The 27,853-nt window shown below is 41.4% G+C and overlaps 1 protein-coding gene across 3 annotated transcripts; it reads left to right on the plus strand.

The window, feature by feature from the left end:
* scai (suppressor of cancer cell invasion) lies at positions 1 to 27,578 on the plus strand. Of its 3 annotated transcripts, none has more exons than XM_071351222.1 (18): positions 1 to 235; positions 1,022 to 1,100; positions 4,489 to 4,613; positions 14,985 to 15,080; positions 15,240 to 15,326; positions 16,041 to 16,139; positions 17,230 to 17,326; positions 17,556 to 17,654; positions 20,407 to 20,559; positions 20,660 to 20,761; positions 20,931 to 21,059; positions 21,335 to 21,413; positions 21,557 to 21,656; positions 21,863 to 21,944; positions 22,632 to 22,704; positions 23,087 to 23,260; positions 23,337 to 23,437; positions 23,548 to 27,578. In XM_071351222.1, the coding sequence occupies exons 3-18, from the start codon at positions 4,507 to 4,509 to the stop codon at positions 23,695 to 23,697; spliced, it is 1,728 nt and encodes a 575-aa protein (XP_071207323.1). In that variant the 5' UTR covers positions 1 to 235; positions 1,022 to 1,100; positions 4,489 to 4,506; the 3' UTR covers positions 23,698 to 27,578. The 3 variants fall into 3 exon arrangements, with proteins under 3 accessions (XP_071207323.1, XP_071207326.1, XP_071207324.1); XM_071351225.1 differs by having other exon boundaries at positions 20,958 to 21,059; XM_071351223.1 differs by having other exon boundaries at positions 1,030 to 1,100.
* The last annotated feature ends 275 nt before the right edge of the window (positions 27,579 to 27,853 follow it).

Raw genomic sequence — 27,853 nt, forward strand, 5'->3', positions numbered from 1 at the left:
TCCATTCACCCTCCTCCTTCCACAGTCTGAGCACACACATATACAACCACCCGCAGTTAGTTTGACTGCCATCGGCTTGGTGCACCACGGTTCCGTTTCTTTTTCCTAGTGTAAAACAGCTGTAAATGACAGTGCGGCACTGCATTGGAGGCTCTGACTTAAAAGGGTTCATACATTTACACCTGGATACGGTTGCTCTCAGGACGACAGGGTGGAGACATCAGGACTGAGTCAGGTAGTTAGCCAGTTTAGCTAACTAGCTAACGATAGCTAGTATATTTGGAGTAGTCGAGAAATGGCTAGCTAGCTATATTTTCTTTAGCTGGCTAGCTACAGTAGCTACGTATCCAACTGCCCAGCTGTTTACGCAGCTAACTAGTAGCTGGGTGAAATTGGTTGCACATCATTAGCAAGCTGCTTAGATTGATGCATTGCTAATAGCTAGCTAACTATGATTGCATAGACAAAAGAATCGAGATACAATAACGGGTTTGCATTGCCAAGTAGTGGAAAGGCAATTTTTTTCATGCACGCTTCCAAATCTACCTAGTTAACGTTAGTAACCTTAACGTTACCAACTAGCTATCTAACGTTAGCTAGTTTACAGGTACATTTTTTTACATTATTGATTTGATTAATTTCATTTTTACCTTTATTTAACTAGGCAAGTCAGTTAAGAACAAATTCTTATTTTCAATGACGGCCTAGGAACAGTGGGTTAACTGCCTTGTTCAAGAACAGAACGACAGATTTGTACCTTGTCAGCTCGGGGATTCGATCTTGCAACCTTTCGGTTACAACGCTCCAACCACTAGGCTACCTGCCGCCAGCCGCTAGCTGTTTAGCTAGCTATGTAGTTTTTTGCACAACATTAAATCACCCACATAAAATCGTGTATTTACGATAGCTTAGCAAGCTAGTAACTGGCAGTGCGTTGTCACTGTGGCCGTTTAATTTGTGCACAGATTGTCGTTTTAATCAATACCTCTTCACTGATGTCAAAACAATGTCTCATTTTAAGACGTATAGGCACCTATAGGGTCGACCTCTACTGTTTCAAGTGGATTCGGACTTGACACAAGCCTGTCCTGTTCTGAGAGGTGAGTACATTTCATATGATTTCTGTACCCGGATGATGATATGATCCACGTTATACACTGGGGATTTGAAATGCAATTGCGTCCAAAATGTCCACTGAAAGGAAATGATGGCAATGAAGCAAATTGTGACGATTTTCCCACTACTTCCAGCTCCAGTCTGGGGAGGGAGTCATTAATTTAAATAGAACCTACTTTTTGGACTATACAGTGCCCCTAGAAAGCATACAGCCCCTTTTTGTTGTCTTATGGACCAGAATGAATTGACAATCACCTCTCCTCTTGATCCTGTACCCAGTTATTGGCAATGATAATCATACCAATAACATGATGCTACCATCGCATGCTTTAATATGTGGATAAAAAAATTATGTTTGATTGGCCCAGACACGGGCTAAGTTCTCAATGCTGCCACAATATACTAGGCTACATTAGTGATACCATCGATACTGCATACAGCCCCTTTTTTGTTGTCTTATGGACCAGAATGAATTGACAATCAACTCTCCTCTTGATCCTGTACCCAGTTATTGGCAATGATAATCATACCAATAACATGATGCTACCATCGCATGCTTTAATATGTGGATAAAAAAATTATGTTTGATTGGCCCAGACACGGGCTAAGTTCTCAATGCTGCCACAATATACTAGGCTACATTAGTGATACCATCGATACCGCTTCCCTTCCCTTAACAAGGAGGAAGCTTGGCCCCAGTGATGTACTGGGCCGTACGCACTACCCTCTGTAGTGCCTTGCGGTCGGAGGCCAAGCAGTTGCCATAACAGGCTGATGCAACCAGTCGGGATTCCCTCGATGGTGCAGCTGTAGAACCTTTTGAGGATCTGAGGACCCATGCCAAATCTTTTCAGGCTCGTGAGGGGGAATAGGTTTTGTCGTGCCCTCTTCACGACTGTCTTAGTGTGTTTGGACCGTGATTGTTTGGAACTTGAAACTCTCAACCTGCGCCACTGCAGCCCCATTGAGGAGAATGGGGGTGTGCTCGGTCCTCCTTTTCCTGTAGTCCACAATCATCTCCTTTGTCTTGATCACGTTGAGGGAGAGGTTGTTGTCCTGGCATCACACGGCCAGGTCTCTGACCTCCTCCCTATAGGCTGTCTCGTCAATGTCGGTAGTCAGGCCTACCACTGTTGTTATTGGCAAACTTGATGATGGAGATGATGATGGAGTCGTGCCTGGCCATGCAGTCATGAGTGAACAGGGAGTACAGGAGGGGACTGAGCACGCACCCCTGAGGGCCCCCCCCGGTTGAGGATAAGCGTGGCGGATGTGTTGTTACCTACCCTTACCACCTGGGGGCGGTCTGTCAGGAAGTCCAGGATCCAGTTGCAGAGGGAGGTGTTTAGTCATAGGGTCCTTATCTTAGTAATGAGCTTTGAGGGCACTATGGTGTTGAATGCTGAGCTGTAGTCAATGAACAGCATTCTCACATAGGTGTTCATTTTGTCCAGGTGGGAAAGGGTGTTGAGTGCAATAGAGATTGCGTCATCTGTGGATCTGTTGCAAATTTCCTTGACCAGCCTTTCAAAGCACTTCATGGCAACAGATGTGAGTGCTATGGGTCGGTAGTCATTTAGGCAGGTTACCTTCGTGTTCTTGGGCACATGGACTATGGTGGTCTGTTTGAAACATGTTGGTATTACAGACTCAGTCAGGGACAGGTTGAAAATGTCAGTGAAGACACTTGCCAGTTGGTCAGCACATGCTCGGAGTACACATTCTGGTAATCCGTCTGGCCTTGCGAATATTGACCTGTTTAAAGTTCTTACTCACATCGGCTGCGGAGAGCGTGATCATACAGTCATCCGGAACAGCTGATGCTCTCATGCATGCTTCAGTGTTACTTGCCTCGACACGAGCATAGAAGTAATTTAGCTCGTCTGGTAGGCTCGTGTCACTAGGCAGCTCGCGGCTGTGCTTCCCTTTGTAATCTGTAATAGTTTGCAAGCCCTGCGACATCCGACGAGGATCGGCGCAGGTGTAGTATGATTCAATCTTAGTCCTGTATTGATGCTTTGCCTGTTTGATGGTTTGTTGGAGGGCATAGCGGGATTTCTTATAAGCTTTCTTATAAGCTTTAGAGTCCCGCTCCTTGAAAGTGGCTGCTCTACCATTTAGCTCAGTGCAGATGTTGCCTGTAATCCATGGCTTCTGGTTGGGGTATGTATGTGTGGTCACTGTGGGGACGACGTCATCGATGCATTATTGATGAAGCCAATGACAGATGTGGTGTACTCCTCAATGCCATCGGAAGAATCCCGGAACATATTCCAGTCTGTGCTAGCAAAACAGTCCTGTAGCTTAACATCTGCTTCATCTGACCTCTTCCTTATTGAACTGGTGCTTCCTGCTTTAGTTTTTGTTTGTAAGCAGGAATCAGTAGGATAGAATTATGTTCAGATTTTCCAAATGAAGGGCGAGGGAAAGCTTTGTACGCGTGCGTCTGTGTGTGGAGTAAAGGTGGTCTAGAGTTTGGCAAGTCTTGTATTCTCGCACAAATTCATGAATTAGTGGCTTTATATATATATTTTCTTCGAAAAATCAATATATTTTTCTGTAAAACTGTTTATAATTGGTTGCTCCTATTTGGCAAAAGGGGAAGTAATATGCTTGAGCTGGTTGGCTTTGACAGCAGTTAGCCTAAGTGTTGGACAGTGTAGAGCCCTTTGGTCATAGGGTGATGCAGAAAAGATGCTTGCACGCTACGTTTCAGTGTGCGTGTATTACCCAATCTTACACACACACACACACCTTGAATGCATGCGCTGGTTAGCAAGTTACATGCTGGTTGCCAGAGTGTGATCACCAGAGCTTGACAGTGAATTGTTGGACAGTGTAGAGCCCTTGGGTTTTCTGGTGATGCAGAAAAGGCTCACACACACACACACATACACACACACACAGAGGATATTTCAGTGTCTGTGTGGGGGACAGTGTGCATGTTGATTTGTCCCTCTTCAGTTGCATGACTTAGCAGATGAACAGTGCCTATTTAGCCTCTGGCCCCACTGGCATCCCACACACAACCTTCATTTTAACCAGGACCAAACCTCTCATAATAGGTTACTCACTGTGATGAGGCTTGCAGTTCTTCCCTATGGTGTAGTTTTACCTTTTTCAACAGTTGTCTAAAAGACACAAGTTCCCACCTTTTTTTGTAGTCTTCCAAACAATATGTATTCCACAGACATGGCATTTGCAGGCTTCAATTGAAAAACTATTATTCCAATTGATTTTAGTTTTAGCTTACAGCCATTTTGTCAGATGAATATTATCTACAACAAAGAATGATACATGACAAAATGCTCTTTAGTTTTAACATACGTATTATGGCCTCTATCAAGTCATAAATGCTCTTTGGTTTTTCAGGGGAGAGAAGCAGGTGACATGACTGGAGCTGGGGCTGAGGATGACATCCCATTGGGTGAAAGGAAGACGGTCACAGACTTCTGCTACCTGCTGGACAAGTCCAAACAACTCTTCAATGGTCTAAGGTCAGTCTCTGTCTCTTGAGGTTTCTGTATTTGTGTTTTGATTTATGGCTGTTGTTGAGTCGTTTCTAAATGTTTACTTCTCAATGGAATACTCTTCAGTTATGTGACATTCAATGCAGTAAGGTATAAAATATATAACAAATACGCTAGGTTTGGGCACTGTTAATCGATCAATCCAATAACCAAACGGACGTTAGTATTAGATTACTTGAGTGAGTGTTTTAACATTGAAAAAGCTCTAATTGGTAGGCCTATATTAACATTGAAAAAGCTCTAAACGGTAGGCCTATAACATTGAAAAAGCTCTAAATGTAAATTATCCTTGTGACATTTTTACCTTCAAGGATATACCATGATATTTAAAATTCTTAATTTAATAAAACAATAAACTTTTGAATGTAGTTTTTATAACAGTGCATTGAGCTTCTTCTGTTCATTTAGCCATACAGTCTTGTCTCGAGACCGGTATGTTATTTCCCACATAGCAATTACAGACATGTACCTAATGGAGTTTCCACAAGACCTGACACCGATCAATGCAAAACACTCACCAGAAAACCCTTTTGTTTCAAAGTTAGTTCTATCATGACACACATCATATTTCTCTTGTCAATAACAGAGTTTCCATCCAACCTTTTATGCGAGTAAAGTACGTCAGATAAAAAATGTCACGACAGGCCTGATGGAAACAGATATTTTGTGGGTAAACTTTCCAAATGTCGACAAAACAAAACTGTAGACAACGTGGGATCATGTTTTTGTTGGGGAAATAGATTATGCTACAATTGAGGTGGAAATGCTTTTGTGTGCAAAGATTGACATAACCATCACGGCAAAGTAAGCATCGTGTTACTGCAAGTTATGTTGTGTGGTCCTCCCACTGCGACTTGGAAAAGCATGGACCGTTTTTTAGGCTACAGACAAAATAAGTTATGATGAACTTCACAGGGTGGTGAAAGTGCACAGTGATGAGCTTGGTGCTCCTTTCCAAACCATAGACGTGGTGGTGAAATGATGATCGGTGCTTGGCTGCCAATTGAGAAGTAAAAATGATCCTGCTCTTATCCATAATCTCGTCATGTACCGTCTGCATTGTATCTGCAAGTGGTTGGCTGGAGCTCACGTACCAAGATCAGCATGGGCACATTTGCTGTTTATGGCAGACTTTTTGTGCCAAAATCATCGACAGTGATAAAAATAAAATGGAAACACAACTCTTTTTTTCCCCGATAAAGTAAACGTTATACGACTAAGTGCTTTTTATGTTCACCAGGTCAGTTTAATTGAAACACACCTCTGGTAAGAAAATGCACATATTTTTTAAATGCAGATTTTAGAATATTCGCATTAAAATCTGTCACAAATTGCTGTTAGCCAAAACTCCCGGATTAAAGCAGTCTGTCCCATTTACCTCTGCCATGTGCATTTGCTTTGTTTTGATTTGTCGGCAATATTTATTTAAAAACATTTTTTGCAATTCAGATATCCGAAAACATGCCATGATATTATTTGAATAGTAAAATGTCAAATGCCAATCCCTCACCTGCACACGTTATATTAAGTAAATGGCTCGTAGACCTGAAATGATCAGTGTTGAAAATAAGGTCCACACTCTTAGAATTAAGGTGAATAAAAATATTAAGCTGTATTACACAATTTCTTTGTATCAACCCCAATTTAAAGAGTGGAACCATGTCATTTCTAATGTGGCTCTGTCTCTTTTGCCAAACCTTACTGTTGGGTTAAGATGTTTTCTTTTCAATACATCACATACACAGAATACACGCATGCAATCACGCATACATTAAAATGGAAAAATATTCATGTCAGACCATGTGTTCGGCGTATCCCATGTGGCCAACGGGTTGTGTTTGAGTTAATCAGTCATTTCTCGTCTATTTTTAGTCTGGGTATGTCAGTAGCTGCAGGCCTCCCTTCGCTCTCTCTCTGTCTCCCTCCCCCGCTCTATCCCTCTGTCCCTAACAAGTGTGTACAGTAGTAACAGCGCGTGCCTGAATGATTGTCTGAGAGCTTGGAATTGGTCGCTTCATTACTTCTCCATTCTGCTCGTCCCTGGGATGTATGGCTAGAAACTGAAGTGGCGTGACTGGCATCCCACTCTGAAACAAACGCTTCCCTAGAAGAGATGGGAAACACTGCCTACTCTAATTGCAGCTCGACTCACTGCAACGGTGTTGTCAGACAAAAGTGTTGTGGCTGGTAGTAATTGAGAAACATGCATCGCAATGATGTTGTCAAACATGACTGTTTTGGCTGACGCATTGGTGAAACCGGTCTCACTGCATCAGCGTTGTCCTGCGTAGAAGCCCTTTGTGTTGACATGGGAGGGCTTTACGGGGGTGTGTTTATGATAATTGCCTGTGCTTGTCCGCTCAAGCCAACATAAACAAGATTTAACACTCAACAAAACATGGTTTCACCAATCCCAAATGAGCCCAAAGGACTGGAGCATCTTGCACTGTGCAATCAGCTCTCTGCACTAGGGATGGGCACTGTTATTCAAAATATCTGAACTGACGTTAGTATTAGATTACTTGGGAGAGTATTCATTTTGGAAAAATAATGTCCACTCGACATTGAGACTTGTCCCGAAGCCACTCCTGTGTTGTCTTGGCTGTGTGTTTAGGGTCGTTGTCCTGTTGGGTGGTGAACCTTCGCCCCAGTCTGAGGTCCTGAGTGCTCTGGAGCAGGTTTTCATCAATGATCTCTCTCTACTTTGCTCCGTTCATCTTTCCCTCGATCCTGACTAGTCTCCCAGTCCCTGGCACTGAAAAACATCCCCACAGCAAGATGCTACCACCACCATGCTTTACTGTAGAGATGGTGCCAGGTTTCCTCCAGATGTGACGCTTGGCATTCAGGCCAATAAGATCAATCTTGGTTTCATCAGACCAGAGAATGTTGTTTCTCATTGTCTGAGAGTCCTTAAGTGTCTTTTGGCAAACTCCAAGCAGGCTGTCATGTGCCTTTTACTGAGGAGTGGCTTCCGTCTGGCCACTCTACCATAAAGGCCTGATTGGTTGTCCTTCTGGAAGGTTCTCCCATCGCCGCAGAGGAACTCTGGAGCTCTTTCAGAGTGACCATCGGGTTCTTGGTCACCTCCCTGACCAAGGCCCTTCTCCCCAGATTGCTCAGTTTGGCTGGGCGGTTTTGCACACTCAACATTTAACCGTGTGTATCAAGAATGGTCCACCACCAAAAGGACATCCAGCCAACTTGACACAACTGTGGGAGGTATTGCAGTCAACATGGGCCAGCATCCCTGTGGAACACTTGACACCTTGTAGTCCATGCACTGACGAATTGAGGCTGTTTTGGCGGCAAAATGGGGTGTAACTCAATATTAGTAATGTGTTCCTAATGTTTTGTACACTCAGTGTATTTTGACTATCCGGATATCCGAAAAAAATATATAATGATATTATTTGAATAGTGAAATAATGTCAAATGCCCATCCCTACTCTGCACACTGGTCCTATAGTAGCCGTCACACTGGGCGATTTGTTAACACACGACAAACATCCTCCACCTTACAATTTGGGAGTTACCAGGGAAACAGCTCCAAGGGTTTGTGTGTGTGTGTAGTAGAATCTATGACTCATGCGAAGAGATGAGGATGGAACGATAACTAATGGAATTGATTGGCCTAAATGTTGACATGGATGTTTAAAAAATAAAGAAATCACATTATTTTATGTTGCACTCCATGTGATCATTATGTATGTTTACAGTATAGGATTGCAAATGATTTAGAAAGAAACGAACTCGTGTTGCTGTAGAGCGTGGCAATTTCCCTCCAGCTTTGGTGTCTCTTTATTTTGATCACATTAACTCCCTGACGAGCTCAGGCTCAAAGACAGCTGTTGTCTTTTATCGCTCCAGACTTGGTTCCACATGGAGTGTGATGCCTGTAGCCCTGTACCTGGAAACCTTTTGTAATTGGTAGGATTCACAGGTGGCTGGTGGAATCTTAATTCATTGGGGAGGAGTAATGGCTGGGATGGAATAAATCAAACGGTATCAAACACATCCAACCCATGGTTTCCATGTGTTTCATTCCATTCCAGCCATTATTATGAGCCGTCCTCCCCTCATGAGTCTCCTGTGGTAGGATTCTTATCATCCTGATGGGTCCAGGCAGCGTAGCTTTTTGGACGAGGCCTGCGTGTGAAATCTGGGGCACAGTGACCCTGTCTCTGGAGGCTTGGTCCCATCCTGGAATTAACCAAAGCCAGCCCTGCTGCAGTGCTCTGTTCCTCCATGCTAATTACAGAGGTTTGGTTATTAGAATCAGACCAAAGATTGGGATCAGTGTCCTAGTTCTTCTTTGGGACTTTGCTTGTTTGGTGCCCTGTGTCTGATTTCAATTAAATAATTGGAATTGTTATGAATAAACTAGGGGATTTATCATTTTATATATGGTAACTGCAGACATGTCAAATGCAACAAAGCTTGCCTTTTTACACATTGTAAATAAGTACCCTTCCATTCACAATAGAAAATACTTTGTAATTACAGTGCATTAAGAAAGTATTCAGACCCCTTCCCCTTTTCCACATTTTGTTACGTTACAGCCTTATTCTAAAATTGATTACATTCATTTTTATCCTCAGTCTACACACAATACCCCATAATGACAAAGTGAAACAGGTTTTTAGACATTTTTGCCTAAAATGTATTAAAAATAATACATACATTTTATATATATAAGTATTCAGACCCTGTGCTATGAGACTCAATTCAGCTCAGGTGCATCCTGTTTCCATTGATAATTCTTGATGGTTTTTTTCAACTTGATTGGAATCCACTGGTGGTCAATTCATTTGATTGGACATGATTTGGAAAGGCACACACCTGTCTATATAAGGTCCCACAGTTGACAATGCATGTCAGAGCAAAAACCAAGTCATGAGGACGAAGGAATTGTCCCTAGAGCTCCGAGACAGGATTGTGTCAAGGCACAGATCTGGGGAATGGTACCAAAAATGTTCTGCAGCATTGAAGGTCCCCAAGAACACAGTGGCCTCCATCATTCTAAAATGGAAGAAGTTTGGAACCACCAAGACTCTTCCTAGAGCTGGCCACCGGCCAAACTGAGCAATCGGGGGAGAAGGGCCTTGGTTAGGGAGGTGACCAAGAACCCGATGGTCACTCTGACCAAGCTCTAGAGTTCCTCTGTGGAGATGGGAGAACAAAAGGACAAGGACAACAATCTCTGAAGGACAACAATCTCTGCAACACTCCACCAATCAGACCTTTATGGTAGAGTGGTCAGACAGAAGCCAGTAAAAGGCACATGACAGCCTGCTGGGAGATTGCCAAAAGGCACTTTAGGGACTCTCAGATCATGAGAAACAACATTCTCTGGTCTGATGAAACCAAGATTGAACTCTTTGGCCTGAATGCCAAGCATCACGTCTGGAGGAAACCTGGTACCATCCCTACAGTGAAGCATGGTGGTGGCAGCATCATGCTGTGGGGATCATTTTCAGCCTGCAGGTACTGGGAGGGAAAGATGTCTGGATTGAGGGAAAGATGAACGGAGCAAAGTACAAATCAAATTTATTTGTATAGCCCTTCTTACATCAGCTGATATCTCAAAGTGCTGTACAGAAACCCAGCCTAAAACCCCAAACAGCAAGCAATGCAGGTGTAGAAGCACGGAGAGATCCTTGATGAAAACCTACTCCAGAGCGCTCAGGACCGTGGACTGGGGTGATGGTTCACCTTCCAACAGGACAATGACCCTAAGCACACAACCAAGACAACGCAGGAGTGGCTTCAGGACAAGTCTCTGAATGTCCATCTCTAGAGAGACATGAAAATAGCTGTGCAGCGACGCTCCCCATCCAACCTGACAGAGCTTGAGGATCTGCAGAGAAGGATAGGAGAAACTCCCCAAAGACAGGTGTGCCAAGCTTGTAGTGTCATATCCAAGAAGACTCGAGGCTGTAATCGCTGCCAAAGGTGCTTCCACAAAGTACTGAGTAAAGAGTCTGAAATACTTATGTAAATTTAATATTTCACTTTATTTTTTATAAATTTGCTTACATTTCTAAAATCCTGTTTTTTCGCTTTGTCATTATGGGGTGTTGTGTGTAGATGTAGGGGGAAAAATATTTAAGCAATTTTAGAATAAGGCTGTAATGTAACTGTGGAAAAAGCCAAGTGGTCTGAATACTTTCCGAATGCTGTGTGCACGTGTGTGTGTTATTATTTTGAGCAGATGGTCAGGGGGCTGGAACATAATTACAAATCATTTGTAGACTGCAAATTGAATCTTAAGACCAGACAGATTTATTTGCTTAAAACACAGGGTTTCCGTTAGCCGGTAAATGCCGGCTTTTGGCCAACTAAAATAAATGAAAAACCGATAAATAAAATTGTTGCTGGCAAAATCGACCTAGATAAGAAAAATGTATCCATTGCAAAATAATGCTTTTTATTCATTGATCGAAATACCAGTCGATGTGCTCCAATTTCAAAATCAAATATACTTCATAAGCTAATAAATCCTCAAGCTGCTTGGAAATTAGTGTTAGGGGTGTGTGTGTGTGTATCTGTGTATGTGTGTGTGTGTGTGTGTGTTTATATTTTTACTCACGCAAAAGACTTGAGGTCCTCATAAGGGACTTCAGCTAAGTGTACCCTGACTGGGCAAAATTGGCAAAGATTGTGTTTGATTATCCCTGTTCCCAGTGTGCCTGCCGAGAGTGGATTCTTTCTCCAAAACAAGAGTAAAAACAGCTTCAAAATCGCACCTTCTTGAGGACAAAGTAATGAGGCTAGCTAGTGTTCATCAAGCTGCTCCAAGTAGTTGGACAGTTTAAACTTCCCAACAGCAGCGGCTCACTTTGAGCAGGCCAAGGTCCACTGCAAACGCAAGTAAATTGGATGCAAATGAATGTGTTCGTCAGACCCGGTCCGAGCAGTTCTGCTGGCCCCCTAGGCAAGATCAACATATGCCGCCTGTATCATGTATAGTATAAAGATTTGGAATGGATTGCTAGACTTGTATAATGTGTATCATGCGCCACTGGGAGTGTTTCAGTTGAGCTTATTCAGTAGCACTTCGAAACGAAAGATCGTTGCCAACTATTCACATCGGAGAGTTACAATGTTGCAATCACTAGGCAGCTAACGGCCTATATTAGAAAACATACTTGTTATCAATAAACCACGTTCATGGAGTGTACAAAACATTAGGAACTCTCTTTCCATGACATAGACTGACCAGGTGAATCCAGGTGAAAGCTATGATTCCTTATTTGTTGTCACTTGTTAAATCAACTTCAATCAGTGTAGATGAAGGGGAGGAGACAGGTTAAAGAATGTTTTTTTAAGCCTTGAGACAAGTGAGACATGGATTGTGTATGTGTACCATTCAGAGGGTGAATGGCAAGACAAAATATTGAAGTGCCTTTGAACGGGGTATGGTAGTAGGTGCCAGGCGCACCGGTTTGTGTCAAGAACTGCAACGCTATACATGTGTATGTGTATGTATATATATATATCACACATCATAACCCCACTATAGTTCAAATTACAATAAACATAACATTTACTAACATCATCAGTAGAACTGTACAAAGAGTGAGATCATTTCAGCTTTGGAAACAAATGCTTTCATGAATGCATGGCTAGTGCCTCATTTCACAGGAGCATTGTAAAATACGTTTTCTTTCAATGAACCAGCCTTAACGAATTTTGTTTTCCAATGTCAGTTATACAATTTCTTAATTTTGTGGCCGTCTAGTGTCCTCATTCCACTGCTGTGGTGCTGAATCGCAGCGGGAGTGAGACGGGCTGGCCCGGTCATGGCTAGAAGGGATCAAGCTTTTGTCAAATGAACGTCAAAAGTAGATTTTTTTTTGTTGCATTTTACCTAACCCTTTTCTTAACCTTTTAATATAATTATCCTAACCTCCCACGAAAAGTCAAATTTGACGTTAATTTGACAAAAGCTGGGGCCCTTCTAGCCATGACCAGCCGGCCCTGGTGTTCATAGACATACACGTTTAGTTTTTTATTAGGCCTAATCTAAATGTTCATGCCTAGGCTAAATTAAACTAGAGGGGCCTAGATTCTATTTGAAAACATCTGCTTTATTTATTTATTAATTAAAATGTTCATACAAATAGGGCAGGTCGTTCGCTAATTATATTACGCAAATGTTATATTTTGGAGTTTGTTTTATTAGTTTAATATGTAGGCAACTTGTTCTTCTAGGCTAAATGTTTTAAATTTAAAATTATATTCAGTTATGATTTATAGCAGGGATGAAGACACAACAGTCAATGTTTTGCTTTTCAATACATTTTCATTTCTATTCTGTTAAAATGAATTACAATCCAAATGTGATTTTGAGCACCTTGGTGGACGCCCTAATGCGTTAAGCACCCTATGCATATGGAAGTCCGGTAAATGAAAATCTTGCGGGTCACGTTGTCAAGCGGCAAATTTTCAGAAACCCTGCTAAAACATAATAATTTCGAACCTTGCTTACATTAGTATACGATCACATTCTCTATATTATGCATGGGAATACTTTGGAACAGATTTTCACAAAATAAATCACTTGGTGGTGATGTTTAAAAATGCCCCTGCTCCATGGTATTGGAATAGCTTTATGTAAAGTGAGTAAGAACATTTTAAGTGGATGATTAAATAAATAGCATTTCATTTACTTAAGACCCACCCCTTTTTACACAACGACACCCACATTTGTATTGGTTATCCAGTATCTTATTAGTTTGACCGGAAACAACAGAGCAGGTTTAGCGATCTTGCGGATTTCCTTCTCCATCCCTTCACTCTGCTTGGGAATAAGTATTTTGGGTATTAATCTTGTTCATAGCGATACGAAATTAATGGTGGATGGAATTAGGCTAAGTTGAATTCTGCTTGATTATTTGACCCATATTCCTGACTTAACAGTCATGACATTGTTTCCCACAGCCAGGAAGGGCGTTAGGGTAAGAGATAATCACACGGGGAAAAACTGAGCAATCAGTAGGCCTCAGTGTTACATACCAGTATATAGGAGCACACGTTTTCTTTGTGTCATGTTTACGAATGAATCTTTTATCCATTCTCCTTTGAATATCTTAGGAAGGCAGTATCGTTTAACACAATGTGTTTTCAAAAATAAGTGCACACCCATACATCTCCCCTTTTGAGTACAAAGACTAGAGTTTGAAATGTATCGTTGGTCTGTCTGTTGTGTTTAGTGTATCTGCATTCCATATTCTGTATGCCAGTCTGGGTGAGAAATTTGTCAGATGGATAATTGTGGCAAAAATGATGTTGCAGGGAAGGATTTTGGCTGTGTAGTGTTGACCAGTATCGTATTGGGTGTTTTCAGGCTATGCGTGCGTTTGCTGCTGCACTTTTGCCGCCACAGCCACCATTGCCCGTTCCTCTCCTCAGTCTCCAGACACGTTGTCATGGCAATGCTTCAATGATAACAACGAGGCCCGGAGCTTCAGCGGGAAATTAGAGGCAAAGTGGCCGACTTGCACCCCAGCTGACAGGCAGACCTCATCCGATTCCATCACATCCCCACCCCTCTGACTCACTACTGCACGCAGCATAGCCCACACACACACACACACACACACACACACACACACACACACACACACACACACCACTCCTCAGGCACAACGTTGGCTATTAGGAAAGCAAAAAATAGCTCAATGTCCAGAGAATGTTTCTGAGGTAGACCTTCAGAGGGTCTCAACATAGCCTTTCTGCTTTGCTGTTGTGTGAATGAGTTGATTTGACAGCTCAGAGGTGACCTGGATGTAAGTTTTGCATATGTATACTTCGCTATTAAAAAATATGGTTACTAAAACTATCTTCCAAAGACAGCACTACTGTTTCCTCTGTTGATTACCCAGCTCAAATTTTAGTTCGACCAAATCCCTCTTTGCTTCCCCTATTTTGTTGTAATTTTTATGAATTGTTATTCAGTTGCATCATAATATACTCAGGTGTAGCTCTGGGACACTCAGTGGGTAGTGCCTCTGAGGCAGACAGATGTACACTTAGAAATGATAAAACCATGTGTCATTACAAAGCTGTCGCATAGAATTCCCCCAAATAATAAAAACATAATAAAGGTGATATGTGCACACCTGCAAAAAGTGTTAAATGTCATACTTGTAGTAGTAAAGGCCGCCCCCAAGGCACTAAGCTCTAATAAAGAGGTGTAATCACATTACAATGTCATCATTTGCTATGTGGTTGAAGGCTGGAAGGTTTCCCTTTCTCCAATCAGGAGAGAAGGTGTGAGACTGTTATACTTTTCCTTCTTCTCAATCCTCCTCACCCTTTTGTCTCTTGCAGAGATCTTCCTCAGTACGGACACAAGCAGTGGCAGTCCTACTTCGGCCGCACCTTTGACGTCTACACCAAGCTGTGGAAGTTTCAGCAGCAGCACAGGTCAGCTGATCACTGACGGCTCCGTTCTCTCTGACACACATTTCCCCAGATAGATCAACAACGTTTGAGCCTAGTGGATGAGATGGAGAAATCTGTTGGCTTAAACGTTCATTTTAAACGCAGCATTGCTTCTTTTTTTCTGTTCTTGCTTGGGAGCAGGCAGGTCCTGGACAATCGGTATGGCCTGAAGAGATGGCAGATAGGGGAGGTGGCGTCCAAAATAGGCCAGCTGTACTACCACTACTAGTAAGGTTCCTCCAACTGCACGCGCTCACACACACAGACTGTCACATATCCTTATCATTCATGTCCTGGAACATTTTGTTGGTCTGATCTGTGCTTTAACTCCGGTAACTTGTGTGAAAACAAATCCTGGTTCAAGCAATTGATTGTACTTCATGGAGAGGTTGGTCCAGTATCTAGGACCTAGGAGTGGGCCCGACTCTAAATCCATTATTCGGATGTGCACAAAAAGTGAATTTGGGAAAATAATTCTGAAACATTTAGTATTTGCTGCCATTTGTAGCTATTTAGTTGCTAAATGTAGCACTGTTTGTGTGCACCTGTGAATTAAGCAATATAAAAGGTACAATGACTAAAAACAAGAGGAAAATCTTGTCAACTAAAATTACTTACTTTTTTGGGATTAAAACTAATAGGTTTGGCATAACTGCATTTTGGAAAGACTGACTAAAACAAAATAAAAAAACGGGTGGCAAAATAAATACCTAAGTATCATGTAATCCAATGTGGTGGTGTGAGGTGCATGGATTTTTTAAAACGATATAAAACCAAGCTGACATGCAGAATTTGTGTTTCCTAAAGTGTTCTTTAAGTGTATTGAGTTTTAAGTTGATCAAATTTGTTTCTTAATACACTTATTCAGGAACTACCGGTGTACCAGTGTCACACTCAATACAGAGAGTTCTTGGCACACCATTTTCTCTTTTTGTGTTGTAGTCTTCGTACCTCAGAAACAAGTTACCTGAATGAGGCCTTCTCGTTCTACTCGGCCATCCGTCAGCGGTCCTACTACTATCAGGTCAACAAAGAGGATAGGTGAGTGCCAACGCATGGCATTTTATTGATTTTTAAGACATTTGTTCGAGCACTCTGAACATGCCCGTCTGGCTTCTATTCAGGTTTTGTCCCAGGAGGTTAATGCTAGCCAGAGGCTGTTGTAACATAGCAAAACAACTGAACTATGCACTTTAAAAGCGGCCTGGGTCAATTGAATACAGACATGGTATGGATAAAACCATATACCTTTGTATTTGGAGTGAAGTATCCCTGACTGTCAGACAACTTAACAATAATGCAAAAATACATATGAGTAACGGGTAGTTTATATACTTGCAATTTCTGTGATAAAAAATATATATATTTTAACCCTCAGCACATAACTTTTTTCGACATGTTCAAGTGCTTTTGAAGTCTGAACAACTCTTCAACCAATGAGATTTTAGCTAGCAAACTAATGTTGTTAATAACTTAGCTAGCTTGCTAATTTTGGCAATGTGGTCAAACTAGCTACATTGTCAAACTAGCTACATGATAAAGGCTGTAAATGGCTTTGTTTCATTACCTTCAGGTTGAAAAGGTGAGAAGTCAGTGATGAAACGTGTCAACTTGTAGACTCAAATTCTGAGTTTCCCACTTGTTACTCCGACTTGGACCGTCATTCGGCTATATTAGAGTTGGACAGTTGTATTTCCGACAGCACTTGAATGCACATTTTTAGCCACTTAATAATTATCTGTTTGCTGCTGAACCAGGTGAACGTAGTAATGGGTTAGCTGGCTTGCTAACATTTTATTTATTTTTTTATGACATTTTTCAAAACCCAGCTAAACCTGGGAAAGGTGGGTGAGTGATTTAGCTAGCAACAAGGAGCAACAATCCACATGGGCATAATGATAGAAGTAAATTTTTATGTAATGTTATATGATATTTGTTGGTGTTTATGGTAGACTGAGACAAATTACATAATCACATTTAACAAAATTGTTGTGAATGTTCCAACAGCTACATTTATTTAGTGCTGCTGGAACAAAACACATTAACATTTTACTCTGTGTGTGTTTGTGCTTGCCAGGGAAAGATTGTAACACAACTTTGCTTTCTTCCATTGTCTTCCCCCTCCTGTTAGGCCTGAGTTGGTAGTGAAGAAGCTTCGGTATTATGCCCGCTACATAGTCGTCTGTTTACTTCTGAACAAGATGGACCTAGTGAAGGTGCTGGTCAAGGTAAAAAATCTGAGGATAAACAAACGATTACCAGAGGAAGTTCTCAATCTCATTTGTATTTATTTAGGCCTTTTTGTTGTATTTTATTATTGGAGTTTAATATAAAGTGGAGTGCAGAAGTTTCAGCCTGAATTTTTCATTTTTTACTCTTACAAAAATACACATATTTAACTAGCATGCATTAGTGTGCTGTGTATAGTGTGTATAACAGTGGTCTCCCCTCCTGCAGGAGCTGTCAGAGGAAATCGAGGACTATACCCAGCGATTCAACACAGAAGATCAGTTAGAATGGAATCTGGTCTTACAAGAGGTGGCAGCTTTTGTGGAGGTCAGATTCCGAATAGGTTGTGTGATTGTATTGATATTTAGGCTACGTGTGCCTTTTTAAAATTGATTTAGTTCTGTCCTTGAGCTGTTCTTGTCTATTAATGTTCTTTCATGTTTTGTGTGGACCCCAGGAAGAGTAGCTGCTGCTTTCGCAACAGCTAATGGGGATCCTAATAAAATACAAAAGAATAACTTGACTGTATATAAAGAAACACTGCAGGAGTGTTTTACTCACTAATGATTGGCAGTTAACCCCCTAGAGTAAATTTGCATTGGCTGCGTCTCAATCCACCTTATCTGTTGATGTCGCCCTTCCGCATATGCGGTGAAAGGTGGCAGAGCTAGAGGGGTGTTTGTCAGACCATGAGACATCCCGAAAATCAGTCTACTCACAAAAACTTCGGTAGCGTCCGAACAGTTTGATCTACAAACTTCATGGAAAGATGAGACTAACGAACACGATAGTTCTCCAATTTGCGCCATGACCTCCACAAGTCTCACGTGACTCGTCTGAAGTCGGTACAGCCGATCTGCCAACTTCGGTCTGTAGCGTCCCAACAGTTTGGGCTACACTCTATGACCCCTCTGTGGAAAGGCGAGTCTCTACCGGACATGTATATGTCAGTTGTTTTGCTCTAGGACGCTTACAAGAATAGTCTGAAGATAGCCGGGTACCAGTTTAAAAAATGAATGAAAATATACACCACCCGAGGGCCATTATCAGCAGCCATCACTCCTGTGTTCCAATGGCACGTTATGTTAGCTAATCCAAGTTTATCATTTTAAAAGGCTAATTGATCATTAGAAAACCCTTTTGCAATTATGTTAGCACAGTTGAAAGTGTTGTTCTGATAAAAGAAGCAATAAAACTGGCCTTCTTTAGACTAGTTGAGTATCTGGAGCATCAGCATTTGTGGGTTCGATTACAGGCTCAACATGGCCAGAAACAAAGAACATTCTTCTGAAACTCGTCAGTCTATTCTTATTCTGAGAAATTAAGGCTATTCCATGCGAGAAATTGAAGATCTCGTACAACGCTGTGTACTACTCCCTTCACAGAACCAGAATAGAAAGAGGAGTGGGAGGCCCCGGTACACAACTGAGCAAGAGGACAAGTACATTAGAGTGTCTAGTTTGAGAAACAGACACCTCACAAGTCCTCAACTGGCAGTTTCATTAAATAGTACCTTAAAAACACCAGTCTCAACGTCAACAGTGAAGAGGCGACTCTGGGATGCTGGCCTAGGCAGAGTTCCTCTGTCCAGTCTGTGCTCTTTTGCCCATCTTAATCTTTTATTTTTATTGGCCAGAATCAACTAGTCTAAAGAAGGACAGTTTTATTGCTTCTAAAATGAGCACAACACTTTTCTGCTGTGCTAACATAATCGCAAAAGGGTTTTGTAATGATCAATTAGCCTTTTAAAAGGATAAACTTGGATTAGCTAACACAACATGCCATTGGAACACAGGAGTGATGGTTGCTGATAATGGGCCTCTGTACACCCATGTAGATATTCCATAAAAAAATCTGCCGTTTCCAGCTACAGTAGTCATTTACCACATTAACAATGTCTACAGTGTATTTCTGATCAATTTGATGTTATTTTAATTGACAACAAAATGTATAAGTGACCCCAAACCTTTTTGAATGGTAGTGTATATGGAGAAACTAGTTCAGTGCCTAAAATAAGGGGTTAAATCCTTGTCAAAAAAGTAAGAGTCCTGATCTTTTGTATATCTCTCAGATACAGAACAGACACTTCAGAACAAACTTCCTTTAGATTTTTTGTGGGACTATCTGTTATTCCATGAAGCTGTTATGCGTTGCAATGGGCTAATAGCAGTAAGCTTTAAAAAACAAACGTTTTTTTTTACCTTATGGAGTTCTAAAATTTCAAATCAAACAGCTAAATGATCCTTGGTATGACCATATGTTCGCTTAGTAGAACCCCCACGTACTTAGACTCTTAAAGATTTGAAAGGGATACTTCAGAATTTTGGCAATGAAGCCCTTCATCTACTTCCCCAGAGTCAGATGAAAAACTCATGGATAACATTTTTATGTCTACATCCAGTATGAAGGTAGTTAGCCAATGCTAACTAGCGTGTATGTTAGCAGTTTCCCTAGACTTCCAATCATTGCGCTAACACTAGTTAGCAACTTCCTTTAAACTGCATGCAGAGACATAAAAATGGTATCCACGAGTTCATCTGACTCTGGGAAAGTAGAGTAAGAGCTTCATTGCCAAAATGACCCTTTTAATGGACATTCTATGTGCAGGGATATTTCATAAAGATTCTCAGAGTAACCTTTTGCAGTCTTGAGAGAAATTATCAGCTTTGAGGATGGATTTGGCTTATGTCGTTATAAGCAAAGGTTTAGATTTTTAACGATATTGGTATGAACTTACTGTATCCCGTCACGATCTCTTGATGACTTTTACCTTTCTGTGCCTACTGCCAATTTCCTACTACGAAAGGGGAAAATGTCATCATAACTTATGAATGAAGGATATACCAACACTTAAAGGAGGCTTCCACAAGTCAGCAAAAATCAGATGGGTTTCCACCAAGCATTACTGAAGTACTGTAATTTAATTAATTCAGGATTATGGGGTTGAAATTATCATTGTATATTTATGTCAATCTGTGATATTTTGTGTGAAAGATTTTACATACCACAGAAGTATTACTAGAATGGTGTGCACAATGGAGTTGAAGTGAAGCTATGAATGTTTTGTTTCTGTGAGCAGGCAGACCCAGTGGTGGTGCTGAACGATGAAAATACTGTGGTCTTCACATCCAATCGGCTACAGGAGGGGGGCGTGCCTCAGTTGGAACAGGGAATGGTAGTTGGCCAGCTCACCCTGGCAGATGCACTAATCATTGGAAACTGCAACAACCAGGTGTGTGAACACAGATTCTAGTCTAAAGCGCAGCTCTAAAACAACCTCTTGACCAGTCTGGGGACCCACATTCTAAACTATAATCATTTGTGTTTGTCAGGTAAAATTCAGTGAGCTAACCATCGATATGTTCCGCATACTCCAAGCTTTGGAGCGGGAACCAGTCAACCTGGCTACTACAACTTCTAAACCTGGAACATTGGTGAGGGGGAATACTGGAAACGCATCTTACACTGTGTTGTGGACAACAACATAGACAGAATATTGCAAATGTAAAAGTCTCGAATGTGATATGGGAGAAAGGCAGCGCCGGAAACCCTACATGAAACCTGTCCTATAAACAGCTGCTTACTCCGTTTCTTCCTTCACAGGCCCTTACCCCATGTCTTCCTTCACAGGAACCCAGCGAGAAGCCAGCCAAGAGAGAGAACCCTCACAAGTACCTGCTGTACAAGCCAACGTTCAGCCAGCTCTACACCTTCTTGTCTGCCTCCTTTAAGGTCAGTCTCCAACTGTCTCCCCGATGTGTCTCCCTTCACTTGTAACCTGTGAGAAAGACCCGATCGCGTGACGGTTAACAAAATTTCATGACCGCCACAGCCCTAGTCCTACCCAATGGAAATGAAAACGCTGAACAGAAAGAAATCTACATCCTGTTCTAGAGTACATCCTAATGGAATCCCATCAGAATTGTATGAAATATCAATAAAATGTATATTTTAAAACATTAATGATTTTTGGATGATATTGGCTGATTTTAGGTGTTGTTTTGTAGGAGTTGCCAGCGAACAGTGTGCTGCTCGTCTATCTTTCAGCTACTGGAGTCTTCCCTACCGGACGCTTGGATTATGAGGGTACACCAGCCCCCCCCCCCCCCCCCCCTTAAATTCTGTAAACACACACACACTCACTAGTTCACACACTGGTCACGTTCTTGCAGCAGGAGCTGAAATTCATCTGATAATTTATTCAAAAAATTTGATTGATTTTTTATCAGGACCATATGACTTTGGAGGAGTTCTCACCAACACAAACCGTGATGTGGTGAATGGGGAGACTGTACAGAAAAGGAACCAAGCCCAAAAAGAGATGCACTGGTAAGGAACAGGCTCTGGCAATCCACTGTCCTCAATATGTTTTTTGGCAGACATGAGATGCATGTACAGTATTGGCCTTTAAAAAGTTACATCGAACTTCTTGCACAGCCCACTTTATTTATTAACACACTCTACAATATTTGCCCAAATTGTTTGTAACGTGTGTGTGTGTACATGCAATTACTGTTGACTCCTGTATGCCTTAGCCTTCACCCTGGGGACTTGTTCCCTTTCACCCGGAAGCCTCTTTTTGTCATTGTGGACTCTTCCAACAGCACAGCCTATAAGGTTGGTGAGAATTACATTAATCACAATTACACCTTTTTTGGGTTAAGAGAAGGATAATGATAACTGAGGTGCTTTTCATACATTGCTAAAACACTCAACTTAAATTGATTGATGTTAGTTCCCTGGATTTTCATCATTATTTTACTGAACAACAATATAAACGCAACATGCAACAATTTCAACGTTTTTACTGAGTTACAGTTCATGATCCCAAGTGGCGCAGCGGTCTAAGGCACTGCTAGAGGCGTCACTACAGACCTGGTTTGATTCCAGGCTGTATCACAACCGGCCATGATTCGGAGTCCCATAGGGTGGCGCACAATTGGCCCAGCGTCGTCCGGGTTAGGGCTTGGTCGGGGTAGGCCATCATTGTAAATAAGAATTTGTTCTTAACTGACTTAATTAATAATGAAATAAAAATATAAGGAAATAAATCAATTGAAATAATATCACTAGGCCCTAATCTATGGATTTCACGTGACTGGGCAGGGGTGCAGCCATGGGTGGGCCTTGGAGCACAGGCCCAGCCAATCCCCACAAAAGTGCTTTATTGCAGACAGAAATACTCCTCACTACCACCCCCCCCCCCCTAATTTTAAGATGCATTTAAGGAAAAGTGGACTATTCCTTTTGAGAATTCAGTCTGGCGTGATCCTTACTAACGCTATGCCTTGTATCTCCATGTAGAATTTCACCAATCTCTTTGGTCAGCCGCTGGTGTGCCTGCTATCTCCCACAGTCTATCCAAAGAGCATGCAAGGTTAGTTTGTCACTATTATTATAGCTTTTTACACCTCTGTACTCCTCTTAATTAGCGTGTTACAGGCAACCGTCAATTACTTTCAATGTTGAAGTCGGCAATTACACTATGCCATACTCTTAACTATTCTAGAAAATAGCTCTTAGAGCTTGTCAGTTAATTCTCAAATGCGTTGACCTATTGATACCAGCCATTGTACTCATTTAGGCCTATTTATGTGGCAGATTATTTTCCATTGGATTCTGCAATTATTTTAATTCATTTTATTGATTGGTTTAGAAATGTGTGTGCAGAATAAGCCACGTGAGATGAGACATTGTTTTTGTGGGTGTTCTGAGAAACTGTTCTATGAATGTCTCTCAACCTGGTCTCCTTCTCTCAGACCAGTCTCAGCGCGGCAGCCTCTTCACACTCTTCCTGTACTGCCCCCTTCTGGCCTTCCTGTCAGTGTGTGGCCTGAGCAGCCTGCGCCAAGGATTGTGGGAGAAGGCTGAGGAGTTTCTACACAAGGTGTACCGTGACATCGGCCAGATGATCACACGCTCACAAGCTATAGGTGTGTTTTTTGGCAATTTTTTAAAGATTTTAAGTGCAAATATCACAACCATAATGGTGGAATTTCTCCTTCACAGACCAAGCCTTTCTACAGTTCTACGGTGATGAGTTCCTCCGATTGTTACTGATCCGCTTTGTGTTTTGCTCGGCTACACTGAGACTGCACAAGCTCTTCCGGGTAAATCAGTTTTATTGTGCCCTTGGTACTTAGTTACATCTCCCATAGTTATTCATGGTAATTAGGGGGTTAAATGTAATGTCCCTTCTCTCTCTGTCTGCCGTTTGCAGGAGTCCAGGAGCTTCCCGGAATCGTACCCTCAGCTCCCCAAACAGGACACGGTGGAGAGCAGCCTCCTGCAGAAGCACGTTCTGGACCTGGCCGCCATGTTGGATGTGCGGAGCCTCTTTTGGGACGGAACGCTGGACGTGAACTACTAACCTTCAGCTGCCCAGCTAGTCACCACAACTATACAAACACAGACCAACCACAGACACACAGACCACCGCTATACACATTCGCACAAGAGTCCTCATCTTTCAGAGGTAATTAAGTTACTGGTTGAACACACTGCAATAGTGTCCATTTCTTTTTAACCCAAGATCCCCTTATTTCCCCTACCTTATCTACTTTACCCTATCGGCTATACTTATTTTGAGTACATTCATACAGCTACTTGTGGAAGTCAACTATGTACAATGCAAACATGAACAAGTTACCTAGCTACTTATATCCACATGAGATGAGCATGTACTACGTGTTGTTACTCAAAAAAAAGCACTCAAATGAACACATGGTGCAGCTATTTTATTCTGAGGGTGACAGGAGGACACATGAAGCTATCGAGGGCTTTATAACACTTAAAAAGACAGAAAATAAATTAACATAGTTTTACGACAGCACTGCCTGCAGTGGGTTCTAGATGGATGCTTCCAGCTATCTGAACTGCAAATGAACTTCAATGCAAGCTGTAGGGAAGTCTCCTCTTCTGTGCATGGGTAGATGTGTTGGCCAAGTTTACTGGATGTAGGGTTTAGAGTGAGACTAACCTCCATATTTGTTTACCCAACTAGATCTGCTGGTTTTAACACATCTAATTCTAATGTAATTGCCTGGAAGTTGCTTTTTTTGTTTCGTTTCAGTAGTCTGTTCTGTAAAACTGAGGCCTGGATGGGTAAAGTAACAGAGTGCCTATGCAGACCCTCATGAACAGTTTAGCCCTGTTCAGAAACAACCACTTGCCCCTACCCTCTAGGCACCAGCTCTGACCTGTTTAGGTACCAGCTCCTAACATCTAGGTACTAACATACGGTGGCGATGTCAGCGGCTCTGAATGATCTGCAAACATATCCGCTCATTTAGTGCAGTGACTGAGCAAGCAGGAGGTCGCTAATCTATTTTCACTGTCTATTACTCCTTGTATCAGAGCAAGTTTTCGGACTGGGTTTACTGCGGGTATATGTTTAAGCACCCCGCAGGCACACAGCTGCCCAGCTCCTCACAGGCCAATCAAAATAGATAAATAGACACATCTCTCCCAATCTTCTGCTTTTCAAAGATATCACTTGAGGAACCAGAGTAACACTCCTTCTGGGGTGGATCTTTTAAAAGATTTAGCTTTGACCTTGATTGGCAGCATATCATTGGCTGCATATCTTTTGAGACATTGTAGGGATGGAAAAGGCCTCTCTCTCTATGCTGTAGCCTATATGTTTTGGGGGTTGCATCCCATGGCAATTATAGTCTTACGTATTCTCTCCTTAACCGGCTTTCTCCTGACCAGTTCTTTCAGACCAGTGGGGATTACGGAAATTAGGTAAAGGGGGTAGATTCTGAGATTCACCCCTCCTGATTCAAAAACCTATGGTTTCTGGAAAATGTAGGACTTTGAGAGGCCCTGTGTCATTCATTATAACTAAGCCCCCATTCCTCTGTTTTAGGCATGATGGTTTACTGGAGAGAGTTCATGCTGCTGTTTCTCTTTCTTTGCATGTCTTATCAGTATTCTTGTCCAGAGTTTACTCTGTCGAGTTCATGTTAGTCTGTTTGCAGGTCAGTTCCAGCGTTAGCCGTCTAGCAAGTGCCCTGCATGGCAGCAAGCGTCATCTAATTTCCTTATATTGATGGGGGCTTGAAGCAATGGAACCGGGTAGTGCTGAAACTGACTCCTGGCAACCAGTTTTAAGTACGTGTGTGTGGTGATGAACAAAAATAGCCAAATCATTTTGTTTTTTGTATTTACTGAGAGGAAAAAATGAATTTCAAAAGTAAGAAATCACCATTTTAAATGTATATTTATGTTTAATTGAAAATAACAGTATGTGATACAGAGAGATGTTTGGTCTTTAGTACGTATGTCGAATTGTTAATTGTAGAAGCTGTGAAAAATATATGCAGTTGGCACAGCAATTTTAATGAATGAACTGCACATTGTTCCCCCCATCAGTTGTTTTGGTCAAATTCAGCCAGCATACATTCCAAGGACATGGAGAGAGTCGGGGAAACTGACACGGTTCTCCCCATAGAAACAAACAAAAGTGGACCATTTCAACATGGGAAATACTTCTCCCCATGGCAATTATAATAATATTTTGTTTATTTGTTAATAATGATGATAAAAACAATAGTAGCCTTGCACTTTACTGTATTGAATTATGACCTAATCTTATTTGTCGTGCTGTCGGTAAAAAGGCATGTCAGAGACCGTCCAATCCATTATTCCCTATGCCACCCCTACGATCATTGTAATACACATTTAGATATTTGATGTTTTTGTCAATGACAATGGACAAGAACACTGTCCATATTTTTTGTAAAAACCTTAATTGTTGTGATATATGATGTTATCTGTGTTATTTCATTAGAGCATGTATGTCTGTCCATGTTTGGGATGGCAGCACAGGGCATGATCATCCAGATCACACAAGACTAGCATCCTAGCTCACTGGGAAGCACAAGTTAGTGCAACGAGCTACACTACCGTAGCTCATCTTCTCTTCACTTAGGGGACCCACTTTCATAGAAATGTACATCTACAAAGCCTCTGTGGACTGTTTCATTCAAACTGCCTTTTGGTTTTATCCAGTTTTTTTTCTTCAAGCACATCATGGACCGCGGCATCAGTCCAATTTTTAATTGCCACCATTTTTATGGACCACTCCAATTTCCATAAGAGTTATCACTGCCAAAACAAGTTGACGGATGAGCTTTCAGGGGAAGGCCATGAAGAATTACTGTCCAGTTGAACATATCACCCATGTTTTCTTGGACTATCCTTGATTCATGAATTTACAAACATGATGAAGTCCTCAAGGGAAGAGGAAAAGACGGAGCACCCATACTTAACTAAACCTGATTCAAAAAGGTTGCAAGTTGACGCATTGTGACCGTGTCATATCATACACTGTGAATTGTATGCAGTAAAACCATTTTGGGACATGTTTTCCTGCTTTGTCTTTGGGCCTTTGTTTACAGCCCGTTGTAATCTCGTGGTGACTTTACTCTCCTCCATGTAGTGTGTTATTGTGCATTGTAGTTAGGAGTAAGAGGGGAACAAAAAGCACTCATATTCTTATAGAAAAGTGTCAAAGCTTCCTGTGCAAACTGAAGCTGCCCCTTTACCATGTATCCCCATCCCAAAATAGGTCTTACTAGTGAGGATAGTACAGTATATGTAAAGTACATATGATATTTATGCATAATGACAAAGCCCTAGACACCATTTATTTATGTTTATAATACCGGTAAACTTGTAAATTGTGACAGGATGTGACCGACCTCTTTCCCCTGTTGGCATGTAGTTGAAGCCCTTAATAGGGTGAAATGTTGAGAAACAAAGGAATGTCCATTCTATAAATTACGTATCTATTATTTGAAAGTCATGTCAATTCTGTGCAATACATTTCTATCTGCAATGCTTTGAACGTTTCGCACCATTTGGATAAGCCCTAGATGAGTAACACAATGATATGGAACAAAAATATATTTAAGTATGAACATTAATTTCTTGGGCCTAAATCTAAAATGTTACTTTGAGAGTAAGGGTGTTCTTTCTACCGGTTCCTACTGTTGTGGGAGGGAACGATTTCAAAGTGATATATTGGTCGGAATACTCTTTCTTTATAAGTTAAGGGTTTCTAGAGATGCTAGTTAAACATTATTTGGCATTCTTTGTTTATATCCTTTAAACGGTTCTGTACCATTTGTTGCCAATTATATTTGATGTTAAGTATGAAGGAAAAATAAGTTGACTAAAATACCAAAACATGCAAGCTTTTTTGAATGCTTTAAGAAAATTAAAAGTTTGACTGTTTTGTTTTAATTTGTGTGAGTTATATTGTCTTTTGTTTAAAATGTATTTTATATAGGTGATTGCTTTGACTCCTCAAAAGAAAAGATCTGTTACAAAAGCATCACTCAAACATTTATTTCACACACAATCAACAATACAGTAGACAAGAGATGCCTTTGGACTGAAGACAGTAACAATTTTGCGGAAAATGCCCCTGAATGAATTGACACACCACTCCAATTTTAACTGATTTTTTCCCCAATGTGTTCCAGGGATATTTTTCTAACCAATGTCCCTCACTTAGC

Source organism: Salvelinus alpinus, chromosome 18, assembly GCF_045679555.1.
Source record: "Salvelinus alpinus chromosome 18, SLU_Salpinus.1, whole genome shotgun sequence".
Taxonomy (NCBI): domain Eukaryota; kingdom Metazoa; phylum Chordata; class Actinopteri; order Salmoniformes; family Salmonidae; genus Salvelinus; species Salvelinus alpinus.